Source organism: Choloepus didactylus, chromosome 1 (genome assembly GCF_015220235.1).
Source record: "Choloepus didactylus isolate mChoDid1 chromosome 1, mChoDid1.pri, whole genome shotgun sequence".
NCBI lineage: Eukaryota > Metazoa > Chordata > Mammalia > Pilosa > Megalonychidae > Choloepus > Choloepus didactylus.
The window spans coordinates 90978195-90992836 of NC_051307.1; the positions used below are offsets into that span (position 1 = coordinate 90978195).

General features: G+C 37.2%; 1 protein-coding gene across 2 annotated transcripts in view; it reads right to left on the bottom strand.

Annotated features, from left to right (window-relative positions):
• Positions 1-14185, bottom strand: part of CCDC14 (coiled-coil domain containing 14) — a 71167-nt gene extending 56982 nt beyond the window's left edge. Inside the window, exons 1-5 of one of the 2 annotated variants that reach the window (XM_037837109.1) lie at positions 14033-14185; positions 9232-9287; positions 8828-8900; positions 8510-8579; positions 8289-8417 (exon numbers count right to left, since the gene is read on the bottom strand). In XM_037837109.1, the coding sequence (XP_037693037.1) occupies positions 8289-8417; positions 8510-8579; positions 8828-8900; positions 9232-9287; positions 14033-14062 (358 nt within the window). In that variant the 5' untranslated portion in view covers positions 14063-14185. The remainder of the gene's footprint in view (positions 1-8288; positions 8418-8509; positions 8580-8827; positions 8901-9231; positions 9288-14032) is intronic. The other variant, XM_037837115.1, reaches the window with a different exon arrangement.
• Between the last annotated feature and the right edge of the window lie 457 nt (positions 14186-14642).

The window sequence follows — 14642 nt, forward strand, 5'->3', positions numbered from 1 at the left end:
CAAATTGCTTTTCTCTTGCTTTTAGGATTCTTTCTTTATCTTTGGCATTTGACATTCTGAGCAGTATGTGTCTTGAGTAGGTCTATTAGGATTTATTCTGTTTGGACATGTGTATTTACGTCTTTTTCCAGAGTTGGGAAATTTTGGGCCATTATTTCCTCAAGCATTCTTTCTGTCCCTTTTCCCATCTCTTCTCCTGGGACACCCATGGCATGTATGTTTGTGTGTTTCCTGCTGTCAAATTCCTGAGACCCTGCTCATTTTTTTCCCTTCTTTTCTCTATCATGTTCTTGTCTGTAAGATTTTGATTGTCCTTCTAGTTTGCTGATTCTTTCTTCTGCCTGTTCATATCTGCTCTCAAATACATCTAGTGTATTTTTAATCTCTTCTAGTGTGCCTTTCATTCTCATAAATTGTTATGTTTCTTTTCATACTTTCAATTTCTTCTTTATGCTCACCCTGTGTCTTCTTGATACCCTTTATCTCTGTAGCCATATTTTCCCTCACCTCCTTGAAGTGATTTCGGAGATTTGTTTTAACAACTTTGATCAGTTGTTCCAAATTCTGTGTCACCTCTTAAGTTTTAATTTATTCCGTCAGCAGAGCCCTAATTTCCTGTTTTAGTATGGCTTGTAAGCATCGGATTATCTTGATGAATTTACTCTGAAGGTCAGTTTCTCTCTATTGCCTAGGGTTTTAATTTGACTGGTCATGTGTTAAGACTCTTCTTTGACACGTTTCCACTTATTCTAGACCTTTAAATTGCACTGACCTGGTTTTATAAGCTCTTCCTCATTTGATTCTTGCCCTGGGTATGTGGTACAAGTTTTAAGATTGCACTATTTGTGCAATTGTTTCATCCCACCCCACCCCACCCCTCACCCCAGGAGAAGCTTTCTTTCCTCTGTTTCTTCTCTGAGAATTTTGATCTGTTCTGTTTGTCTTTGTTTCGTTTCTATAATTTTTTTTACTCTCCTTTCATGGCCTCTAGCTGCTTTTGCCTGGAGGACAAATTCTGGGAGGAGCGCCATCCCAGAGAGGACTTTCCCAAGTCAGTATTTCCCAGCCAAAATAGGGCCAGGGACCAATGAAGGGGATGCAGACCTGTTCCACAGAGCCCCAGGAAGAGGATCAGGAAAGAATCCAAAAAGCCCTTTTGATGGCTCCCCAAAGTTGCATTCTCCTGGCCTTCCAGCAGATGGAGCTCTTCAGGAAACTGTTCCCTTTAGCCCTAAGGAGGCCCTGAAACCTCCCAGTGCCTTTGCCCCTGTCAGGAGTGGAGTTGAAACAATCGCTGTAGCAGTCCCTGCTGGAGTGGGTTCAAACAGCAGTTTAGAGCCAGGAACCAGTGATTTAAATTCACCGATCAAAAGGCATGATTAGTGCTTGGCTGTGCCCCACCCTTGTTCTTGGGGAAAAGGGCTTATAACATCCACATCATCTGCAGTGCCAGCCAGGACCAGATCTGAGGCAGCTTGCCTCAAGAAGTGGGATGGCCACTGGCCATGGCAACAGAGTGAGTTACTCACAGTTCTTTACCACAGTTTCTTTGTCTCTTTTTCATCTTCTTTCCTGGATGCTGTACAATGTTCTCCTGGTCCCTGGGGCCCCAAAACAGTTGTTTCAGATGTTTTCTGCCTATCTACTACCTGTTCTTGGAGTTAGTCCTGGAAGCTCCCTACTCCACCATCTTCCCCAGAAGTTCTCCAACTATATTCTGACATAAAGAGCTCCTACGGGTATTACAGTCTCCCTAAAGTCCAATAAAAATTCTTCACAATGCCCCTTGTTCAGTTCATACTCTCAGAGGAAAATGGAATAGGAAAAGCAGGACATTTTGAAACAATTCGGATGCTTTGACTGTAAAGAAGAAAATATCAAGAAGAAAAGTGGACTTTATCTATACATTGTGCCTTCAAAAAAAATCATCTTAACCTGGCATCTAAGGTCTCCAAAGCCTGACCACAGCCTACTCTTCCAGTTATCTTGCCATCACTCACAACTCAATTTAGTCACCCACTGTCCCTTCTCACTTTTCTTAGCATTACTCATGCTGACTCATCCCTTCCAATTCAATTCTATGCAACTTACCAAGGCTCATCTGAAGGCTTTCCTCTTCCATGAAACTTTTCCTAATCATTCCAGTCCAGTGACTGTTCTTTACTATCTCAGAGTATATACGTCTATACGAGGCACATACCCTACATTGCTTATGTTTTCATACTTTTGTCCCTCTAACTAAACTATAAGCTTCTTTAGTCAGGGTTTTATCTTATACTTCATTATTTTCTCCCATAGAATCTGGTATTAGTTTACATACAGAGTAGAATCCTGGCATTAATAAATGAATAATGGAAAAACAACCAAGTTTTCTACAAAGCGCTTCTCTATAAATTAGTACCAAAATCTGAGATCTATTTCCCTATCTAAAAAGAAGCCCTTCCTAAATGTTTTTTAAAGAGTATTAACAGAAATGAGAGTGTTCTGGTAGGTCATAGGCTATCAAGAAATGAAATAAATTTAGAAAAGAAAATAAATTTAGAAACATACAGCTTTTGGCAGTATCTGTCAAAGTTAAACATACATATATTCTATGACATAGCAATTCTCCTCCTGGGTATACACCTAACAGAAATGAGTGCTTATATCCATTAAAAGACATGAACCAAGAATGTACCAACTACTTTATTAAAAGTAGCCAAAAACTGAAAACACCCAAATAGTGATCAATAGTAGAAATAGATAAATAAATTGTGGTATATTCATAACACTAAATAGCAATGAAAAAAAACAAAACACTGAAATACACAACTAACTGGACGAATTTAACAGACATAAGGCTGAGTGAAAGGTGTCAGACACATGAGTATATAGTGCACAATTCCATTTATATGAAGTTCAAAAACAGGCAAAACTAGCCAGAAGAGATAGAAGTAAGAACAGTGGTTATCCAGGGGATGAGGGACTAGGTACTAGTGGGGATGGTAAGGATACCAATAGTGAGGGAGCCTTGTAGGGTGCTGACATTGTTCTTTATCTTTATCTGAGTGGTGACAATATGGGTATATACACATGCAAAAATTTTATTGAGATTTATACAGTTGCTTTACGAAATTTATTCTTGAAATTTTTTAAAAAATGAAAAAAGTTGAATTTTTAAAATGGCATGAAATCCTCCAAATATATAATAATATATCGTTTATTGAAAATAAAATCATTGCTAAAAGCATAAAACTATGTGCAGAAGCAAGAACAGAAAAAAAACTTAAAGGCAGATTAAATATTATAACCACTAAATATGGAGAAAAAAATTTAAAGACTATTAGATTAAAATTTAACTATGAAAATGGTTGGCAATATTAGATGCTTCCATTTTGACCGGTTATGTTTCCTTTTGAGACAGAAGCTCTATTACTATGAATTCACTTGTCAGGCCTGAATATGACATCTAACTCTCATTAGCTGGGTAACCTTGGACAAATTACTTAACCTCTCTGGGCCTCCTTTTTCTCATCAGAAAAGTAATGAGTACTTAATCCATAAGGTTATTGTGAGAAGTAAATGAGATAACACTTGTAAAGCAGTCAAATCAATATCTAGCACATAGAACTTATAAATGTTATATGTATTACCAATGGCTGCAAAGTCTTAAGACTAACAAATATTTCATATGCTTAAATTTCCCATCTAATTTTGATAAATGTATACCTACAAACATGTTTCTTCTGAGAAAGGTGATTAAAATCAGAAGTCATAATAGTTATTTTTCACTATTTGACTAGATGAGCTATAACATAATTGGCTAGTAAACAAATTTCTAAGAAAATATTATTTCTTACTGGAAATCAAATATTTGTAATAAATCAAATGAAAAATTACCCTCCAAAACATTTAACTTTGAAATCCAAAATGATGGAGCGTGAGACTGTATCAGCCCATGGCAGTCCAAGAAACACTCTTCTTTTGTCCCTCATTTGCTCTTGGATCACCTTTGGCCCCTTATAATAAGCACCTGAGGTTTGAAGAATTATCAGATTTCACACACATAGCTCCCAGGCATTGGTTCTCACTCACATTCTTTTCAAGGAGTGGTTTTCACCATCTTTGATAAAGGTGAGCTATAATATTAAGCCTCTGCCAGCAGATGTCATCATCCGACATAAATTATTAAACTCCGAATCAAAGCTTTAGAATTAAAATGACTTAGCTTGCTCCTTTCTTAACTCAATCCATATGAAGCTCTATTAATGTTGAATAATTGTACTGAAGATAGAAAACCTTCAAAGCGAATAATCCAAGACAAGTGATAATCATAGATATATAAAGAAGACTGCATTTCTATTGCTACTACACACTTGAAAAAAAAAAAAAAAGATTACCAACAAATTGAACCCGCTGTACAAGCACTGGATGTTTTTTCATTGTCTGACAAATGAGAAAATTCCTGCCACCCAAAACCCAAATACTGAACAAACATCTGATGAAGAAAAGAGTCACCGGATGCCAATTATAATTAGAAATATATAAAAGAACACCTGGCTTTGATATGGGCAAAGTTCACAGGATACTGCCTGTAATGATTCATCTCCCCAAAGTGAGAGCAACAATATATGTATGTTACTGAAAGCAGAGTCACATGCCCAAAGCATCCAACATATTTATTAAATATAAAAAGTTGCTTATTAAAGAGTTTTTTTTCTTTAAATGTCAGGAGCACTCCCAAGTAAGTTCAGTGCATTTCTGGAACTGCCTGTCTGCCTTCTTACTCCCATTATGCATGAAGATGGGCTTACTTGACTCCATAGATACTCAATGATAAGGCATGTCCCAGACAGAAAGTACACAAGGAGGCCCCAGAAGAAGGTTAACACCAAATAGCAAGATAATGCATTTTAAAATTAAAATAATATACAGATAAAAGTTAACATGCCATAAGATATTCCTTAAAGTTCTATTTATGACTATCTCACTTGGGGAGACAGGGAAAAGAGAGCAAGTACTGAGTGCGGCTTTTGTGTATTGTTGAGCACTGTGGTAATAGAGCAAAAACCTTGCCCTAGTTAACAGCAGCTAACTACAAAATAACATGTTATTTCAAAGATAGTGCTACACTCTGGTAAACTAAAAAAAAGAGCAGGTGAACCCAAGGGAAGGAGGCTTCTGTTTCTAATGAGTTAGCCTTAGGAATAAATATGTCAATGTGAACTAATGTCCAATATTGCAACCTTAATTGAGAATGTCTATGGGAAGCAGGTCCTTCCTTCTGCTAAGAAAAGTGTGGAGGAAAGAACAATAATAATATTGTGCCATGACCACAGGCCAGAATGGCTGATTCGACTCTAATCCAAATAAGAATTTAATGCTAGAGACCCGGTATGACAGATATCTTCCATATGGTCCTCCAAACCTATCCTCTACTCATCTCTACTCTGCTCTCCCTGGAATGCTGATATATATAGATCACATTGTTGAGAAAGGCAGCCCTTCACGGGTCTCTCCTGCTCTTACATGTCTTGCTGAGTATGCCAAGGAAGCAAGGCCTTTACCTAAGTACTTCCTCTAGGCCATTTCTTGGAGTTGTGTTTGAGCAAGCAATTTTAAGATGTGAGGTTATGTTTCCCTCTGGGACAAAGGGCAAGCTATCTTATTACCTGCTATAAAAGCATGGATTTCCCGAGTTCACAGTTCCTCAGCGGCAACCCAAACCCACAGCATGCATGGCATCCATTTGGGTCCATCACACCAACTCCACAAGGACTGGGGGGAATGGAAAACCAACACAAATATAATGGAACACACATTGCTTGGATGTGCATGTGAGTAATAAAGTCCTCTGTCTCTGACCTAGGAGTCATGTTTCTTCTGCCAGCATCCATGACACAGTAACTAACTTATTAGTTCGTAAGGAGAAAACAAATCAAATCTTAGACCTGACATGTCAACAGCACTCCTGCTGGATTTGAACCAATAGGAATCTTGGCATATAAAGGAAAGGAAGAAGCATGATGTAAGAATATTTATTCCCAATTCCCTCCCTGTGAGGCCAACTTGGGCTGTGTCCCTTGAACGAAGTGCACTGCTCTTCTCAAGGAGGCCTACTCTACACAATGTCCTCTTTCTGAATCCTAGTAACCTCTCCTTCTCCTTATCTCTTATGGCCTACAGATGATAACAGCGCTGCTGCTGCTGCTGCTGCTGCTGCTGCTGCTGCTAGCACTGGGCTACTGCACAATCCCTTATGGTTTTCCTATACCCACTCATACCTTTGTAAGGAGTCCCTTTGTAAATAAACCCTCCTCAAATTATTCTAATTTGAGTGTTGCCATCTCTTTCCTTTTGGAATCCTGACAGGAAGAAGCAGTTAAGTTAGGACCCAACAAGTTACTACCATAGCACCCACTGTCAGTCAGATACATACCAAATGAGAGTTCCTTGAGGAAGAGTGCCCTGGATAAGAAATAACCTGCCTTGGGACAAAAAGTAGAAGAGCGGAAGAACAGGCAGTTGGTGCCACCACTCCTTTCGTTGTCCGCTGGGCCCAAATAAATAGGTCTCTGCTTTAAGAGTTTAGAACAAGGGTTGGCAAACTTTTTCTTCCAAGGCCACATAGTAAATATGTTAGGCTTTGCAGGCCAGGCAGTCTCTGTTACAACTACGTACCTCTACTGGTGTAGCACAAAAGCAGTCATAGGAAATACATAAATGAATGAGCAAGCCTATGTTGCAATAACACTTTATTTACAAAATTAACAAACAAAATAGCTAAACATTATTTATAAAATAAAATTAGCTATAGTTTGCTAATCCTTGATTTAGACCAATGCTTCCAAGAGAAATATAATGCAAGCCATATATATAACCTAAAACTTTTCAGTGGCCATATTAAAAAAGTAAAAAAAAAAAAAAAATTAGGTAAAATAATTTCTGTATTTTATTTAAATCAACATATCAAAAATATTAACATTTCACTATGTAATTCATATAAAAATAGATTTTTTTAAACTTTTTGTACTCAGTCTCTAAATGCAGTATATATTTTACACTTAAAGCACATCTAAATCTGGATGCTAAATTTTCATCAGAAATACTTGATCTGTATATAGATTTCATAAATTATATAGCTGAAAAAGTAGATTCACATACCCAATTTATTCCAAATATATTAAAAGTTTTCTGGCAACTGAATCAAGTATTAATTTTCAAATTTAAATTTGAAATAATTAAAATTAAAATATTTAAAATTCAGCTCCTTGGTTGTACTGGACATAATTCAAGTGCTCAATAGCCACATGTGGCTAGTAGCTACCATCTTAGACACATAGTATGTGGATACATGTGACTGGTCTCCAAGGTGGGTTAGGAAGACTAAAGTAAGCTGTTTCTATTGCCTTAGCCCTCCAACTCAGGACTATCCGGTACATCAACTTTTATTCCTATGAATGTTCTACCCACATTTACTCAGCCTCTTTGCCTGGCTCCTGATCTCTTGATATCCAGGGCTTTTGCCTCAGATAACCTTCCATACTCCACCCCTTGCCTAAGCTTGAATCTAAGTGTGTACTGCTATGCTGACATTTCCGGTCCACCTGAACTGTGACGCTAGCTAGTCTCATTCTTGCCCATTTGCATCCCTATTCAGGACTTTTTCATCTCCATTTGGGTTATCTTGTTCTATAGGTCTCTAAGGGAGCAACATAATCAAAATTTGCATGTTCTGAACTGTTTGCTGAATTATTACACTTAATTAAGTCAGAAAAGTTAACTGTGAAGTTGTAAAACACCAATGGCTATGTCCACCATCAATCAGTGGAGGCCCTCTTTCCTTACATATCTATCTAACTTGGAATTTTACCTTCTTACACACTATGTATTGTAACTGTGGAGCTCAACAAGTTGAGAATCAATTTAGGATAGATACACATAAAATATTTTAAAAACAATTAGTATCTATAAGTATACACTGCAACACAACCAACTTGTTACTGGCCATGAAAACAAATGGCATAGAGAACAAAGACAACTCTAGAAAATGCCCCAATTATCATTCTGAGTTTGAACCTTTTCTCCTACAAATCTATAGTCTCTTTTTCTACCTTTCTTCTGGGGAAAGTGATAATAAGTAAACTACTCAGAGGGTAGAAGCCGAACACAGAAAGAGAAGCGTAAGCACACAGACACACCTGAATAATATATTATTAAACTGAAAGACAACAGCATAATACTGATAATTTATCAAAACCCCCAGAATTAAAGATTGTATTTAAATAAATAAGAGAAAAAATGCTTACAAATTTCCTTCCGGACAGCTGAAGTAACAGTACGTTTTTCAGGTCCTTTCTTTTTCGATCCATACCTTTTGCTTTCTAAAGGTCTGGAAATGGAATTACATCTATTTTCTGAATATGCTGTTTCTGAACCTATGTACAATTAAAACAAAAACTCATTAGCATTAAAAGAACTACTTAATTGAGAAAAGGTGGTCAGGTAAGACATATTTAAAAAATAAAACCTGAATCTTCATTTCTCAAAATGTTCTGCAGTAAGGAAGCACAACCATCAAGCCCCTGTACAGCTTCAGTCTGTAAGGAGAAAGTCATTTAGAATACATTTGTATGTAAAATATTAGTGTAGGAAAACAACATATACTATGCAGTTTTTAAATTTTTTAGAAGCAAATTATTATTGGGAAAAAACATTTTAAAGCCACAAGTCTTCATATTTCCTTAAGCCAATTAATACTTTACTTTTGCATTTTATTTCCACCTCTTAGCTTTTACCTGAAGACTAACTAAAATAGAGTATATTGTATCTATCAGTTTAATCTTACCTGACTTTCTGAATCATATTGAACAGTATAGCCAGAATCTGTATTAAAATGTGGTATTTTTCTTGCATGGGTCCTAGAAAACAAGTTCGTTAATATTCTTAAAAATATTAAAAATATATTTTTCCTAAAATACATTAGAAGTAGTCAGCTTCTTTCCAGCAAAGGTTGATCAAGAAAGCTTGTCTAAACATGCATAAGTTGGATTCATTTAGGACATTATAAAGATTCTAAAGACTGTTCAACAGTAAAATGACTAACATGGGTAGATGTGAAAGGTTCTTTTCTTCAGAGTTTGCAAAGGTAGAGCCCCAACTAGTTTTCTAGGGTAGGCAAAATATAGCCCAGACCAAACATGTGAAAAACTCTTGACACTTCCTAAAATTGTAAACTTCTTTAAGACTTACCCTTTCTTTCCATGTGTTAATTTAGCAGGTCCAGTGTGCCTTCCTGAAGATAACACCTATGGCATAAAGCATAATATTATAGTAGACACACAAACATTTTTTGTTATATTTTCAGCAGGCTGTCTTGACAAAACCTGAAATGTTATTCATTTTATAAATGTGATACATCTTAAAACTTCAGGATGTCAAACAAGCAACACATATTTTTGTGCCTCGAGTCTATTTAAGCTGAAAAGGAAGCTGGAGTTATTAGTTTGGCCAGAAATACCTAATTCAGTAAATTTAATCTATACTCAACCCCAAACATTTTGTACATTTCTCAAATTCTTCAAAATATACAAGTTTATTCAAGGTAGAGGGCAGAGTTCATAACTCTGATTCCATTTATCCATGTTCTTCAGAATGCTTGACAAGACCAACAGGTAAAAACTCTACCATTTCTCTTTATCTATGTCTTGTTCTCTTAATCTTTCTTGTTAAACCATGCAGCAATTATTAAAAATTTGTATCATAAAATTAACATAAGTAGGCTTTCTGTGGAAGAAAGGAAGAACATGTATTTGCTTTCACATAAATTCAGTATCTCTGGGAATTACAACAAACAGGTAATGGTGGTTGCCTCTGGGGAGGGAAACTGAGTATCTGGGGGACAGAATAAGAAAACAGACTCCACAGGTTGTCCTTTTATAGATCAATAATTTGATACCAGATAAATATAGTCTCTATTCAAAATATAATATTAAAAAGACCTAAGTTAAAGTCCCTAATTTACCCCCTCATTCCACCTTCCAGATGTGGTGTTGGCAGTTTAGTTCACACTTTTTCTTGACATATTTACATATTTCACCCAAAGAAAGCTTTGAGGAGGAACTACCAAACTTTCTGGAGTTATATTATTATATTACATCCCACTATTTCCTTGAATTCATGAAATGTACTCCCTCCTTTTAAGAATACTATTGGTAATGCATTTTTAAAAATTGGGTTGAAAGAGATATTTCTCCTTGAGATAACATGGAATATGATGAAGGTTATGAAGCCAGGAATTAGAACCTACATCAGAGGAAATAAGATCCCATGTAATGTAGCTCCCTGTTCCCTGCATCGTATTTTCAGGGTCTTTTCCTTTGGTAATTCTGTGTTGGTGCCCTGGCTAGAAGCATAATAAAAATCCAAATCATGGTGCTGCTACACCCTGGACCAAATCCAAAACAATTACCATAATTATCTTTCAAAATTAAAAAAAAGTACCGCCCAAGATAAATGTACGGCATAATTGTACAGTTACATATGGTATTTCTCCAAAAAATATACACAGAGACTTTATAGAACATCTGGAAAATTACCCAGGATAAAAGCACCCTGAAACAGTAACTACTATCATATTGGTACATTTCCTTTCAATTTTAAAAATATTTTTCATTTTGAAATAATAGTACAAAGAACTTCTATATACTCTTCACCCAAATTCCCCAACTGTTGACATTTTACAACATTTGCCATTTTCTCTCTTTATACACACACACATACATACATATACACATGTAATCCTTTTTTTTTTTTTTGTCTGAACCATTTGAGAGTAAACTGCAGGCATGATGCACCTCTTTATTCCTAAATATTACCTAAGAACAAGGATATTCCTTTATATAACCACAGTATAACGGTCAAAATCAGGAAAAGTAACATTGATATGATATTATAATCTACTCTACAGACATTACTCAAATTTTGCCAATTATCCAAATACACTCCTTTATAGAAAAAAATTTCTGTCTAATCCAGAATCACTTGTTGCATTAAGTTGTCGTATCTCTCTGGAACAGTTCAACAGGCTGTCATTCATTTTCTTTTATAACCTTGAGAGTATCTGAAGAATACAGGTCATAGGCCAGTTATTTTTGCATAGTGTCCCTCTACACATTAGATTTGTCTGATGTTTCCTCATGATTAGATTCAGGTTATACATTTTGGCAGGAATACCACAAAAGGGATGCTGTGTTCTTCTCAACAGATATGAGTAAGCACATGATGTCCTTACTGGTGATGTAAACTTTACTCACATAAGATAGTGTCTGCCAGGTTTTTCCCCTGTGAAGTTACTATTTTTAGCTTTGTAATTATTAAGTATTTTGTGGGAAGATACTTTAAGACTATGTAGATTTCCTATTTAGTCTAGTATTTTAGCTTCCATCGATGATTCTTGCCTGAATCAACTGTGATGTTTGTCAAATGGTAATTTCCTAATAAATCATTCTATGTTTATTAGTTGTATTCAACTTTAAGGCAACACTTTTTCTTCTTATTTATTTTTATAAATATGGACTCACTGATTCCTATTTTAGTCAATGGGTTATAATCTATTATCATTATTTATTTTTATGTTCAATTTATCCCAGATTCAAACAGTAAGCACTACTATCATTTTAACATGTCCCCATCATTTTTTGAGTCCTTTCTTACTTTCTGCAACAAGATGCTCCAGGCTCATCTTGTAATTCCCTTCCCTCACTCCTGAGGTCAGCCATTTTTCCTTTTGGTGCAGAATGATATTTAGAAACCAAGAACTGGGCAATAGGTATGCTCTTTGCTATTGAGGTTTTCAATCTTTTTTCATAACCATGTTTTTACTTAGTCATAATGTCCAGATACTTGTAATTCTATATCTTACAGTTTTTACTTTAATTTTTTTTTCCATATTAAGATAGTCTTCAAAAAATTTTAATGGTTCTATAGTATTTCCTTGAATAGAAGTGTCCTTTATTTGGTGAAAAGTAGTTAGAAGTTTAATGACCCTTGATACAAACTGCAAAACTGATCTCCAAAATGTGTGCCCCATTTCACACCGCATGAATCTTTTACCTCATACTGACTTCCACTGGGTATTATTATTAAATTCTTTTTTTGCTATTTAAGAGAATATAATCATTTCTTGGTCATCAATCTCCTACCAAAAAGTGCAAGATAATATTACATTTGTAGAATGACTTACATGTACTATAATAAAGCCTTTCATTTCCATTTAATGCATTTCTTGTGAGTTGGCATTCTTTCTGTGAGGTGAGAACCTAAAGTTCAGAAAGGTGACTTATTCAAAATCACACACCTACCAAGTATAGTGCAATGTTTAAAAGAATGAACTCCAGCACTAGCTATGTGGGTCTGAATCCTGTCTCAACTGCTAACCAGCCATGTAACTGTAGGGACATTATTTGACTTTCCATCCCTCAATTTCCTCCTCTATAAAATGGAGATGATAATAGTATCAACCTCATAGGGCTATTTTGAGGATTAAGTAAGTTTTACTATGTAAAAGCATGTAGAATAACATCTACCATCTAAATGATATTGAAATGTTAGCTGCTACTATTGTTATTATTAAGATAGCATTAAGTTAACTATTCCTAAGAGAACTGAGTTTTGTTGCACATATATGTCATTTGATAGATGTTTTACCAGGTTCTGTCATTTAATTAATTTTACCAATTCTTTGAAACAGGAACTCTTACCCCAATTTTATAGCTAAGGAAATGGAAACTCAGAAGCAAAATACTTTGTTTATTCTCACAAAGACAGTAGTGGCAGAATTTGAATTTGAATCTGTAGGTGACTGATTACAAAAAGAGTAATGTTTCCATCCCCTTGTTGACTGCATACATTCTGAACTCATTCAGTTTAAGAGAAAGATCTATACCAGTGTAATCAGTCTGGAAGTACCATAAAGATTAGAAGTCTTGAGCCAGATCTTGAAAAAAAGTATAAGATTCACATTAATGGGGAAAATAGGTGAGTTGATAAATGAAGGAAGACAAAGAAATGAAGAGAAAGAGAGAGAATTAGATATATTTAGGGAGCAGTAAATAGAGGATCTGCAGGAGGAATAGTTAAATCACTCTCTGAAAATTTACTATGTCAGATGCTGTCCAAACTGCAGAAGATAGAGATAAAACAGTCTAATGGGGGAGGTAGATCAGCAACCTCTGGACAGAAAAGTGGTTGATGAAGGTTAGTACAGGGAGCAAAAGCATGAAGGGCACCCAACCTACAGGGATGTGAGGGTGCTAGGGAAGCCTTTTAGAGGTAGCCCTTTAGGACTGTAGAAGGAAAGGGGAAATATTAGGGAGAGAAGGCATGTAGACCAAGAACAGAACGTTCGATGGCATGGAAACTAAGAGGGCCTGGCACAACTAGGGCACTGGAATGGGGTAAGGGCTGGAAAGTATTCTGGCTGGATCAAAAATGGCTCTGGGATGGCAGGCCAAAGGACTGGGATATCTTTTAAAAGCGTCAGATTTTAAGTAGGAAAGAGACAGAAAGAATCACTTAGCTACAACGAGGGGTGTGCGTTTGGTAACGTAAGGCTAAAGACACCAGTTGGGGGCTATTTTTTTTTTTTTTTTTTTTTTTGCTAGTAGTAAAATACCAGCAATAGTGTGACAGAGATGCCAATACCGACGGAAGATCAGTTAACAGCGACACTGTGTGGAAGAGCTGAGAAAATGAAATTAGGAGAGGTTTTCACCTGACCCAGCGACAATGCTGGAACTCAAATCCGGACCTAACACCAAACCAGAGCTCTTGAACACCTCAACGATTTAAACAGAATATACATCTATGGACAGAGCGGCTGTTTTAGGATGGTAGGATTAAATGTCCCCCCCACTCCCCTTTCCAAACATTTTTAATACCGCCGCACTCTTTGTTTTTACTTTTTTCGAGCAGTTTTACATTTCTCCCAGTCCGAGAACCACCTCAATCCCTCTCCACCCCACAGTGGACTCCTCGGGTCCGCACCCCTCACCTGGCCCGGTCGAGATCCGGACCTGACCATCTCTCGCAGCCTCAGAGAAGCCCAGACGGAGAGAAGCGAAGCTACACTGCAATAGTAATCAACCGCCGTCTGTTCCCGGCCCCTCTTTGCCCTCCCCCCAAGCTTCCGCTTCCGGAAAGGAGCCCGCCGAACACCGCGCCTCATTATCTCTGGCGCGTAGAGGAGGCCTTTCTCCTCCTCCCGAGGGCACCCTGGGCGTGCGCAATAGACCCCTCCCGGCTCCGGAGCTCGTCACACACCGGCTAAAGGCCCGAGAAGGGGCGAGCGGGGCGGGGCGAGCGGGGCGGGGCGGGGCTAGATGTCCGGGCTCGGAGTTGGACTGGGCTGGAACCGCCAGATTGAAGTGTTCGAGGTCCTGATCCTATGGCCAGTGGTGGTGGACGGCCCTCCCTTAGCTGGAGCAGGCGGGTCCCAGGACCTTCCAGGTCCCAAGGAAGGGACTGGGTAGGAGGCGGATAAGTTACAGAAGGAATTGAGCTCGTTTTGGGTTTTGGGTTTTTATTTTTGGTTCTAAACTTTAAATGCCTTTTTGAATGATATTGTTCTTGATATTAAGAATCAAACCTTGGGACCGTTATCT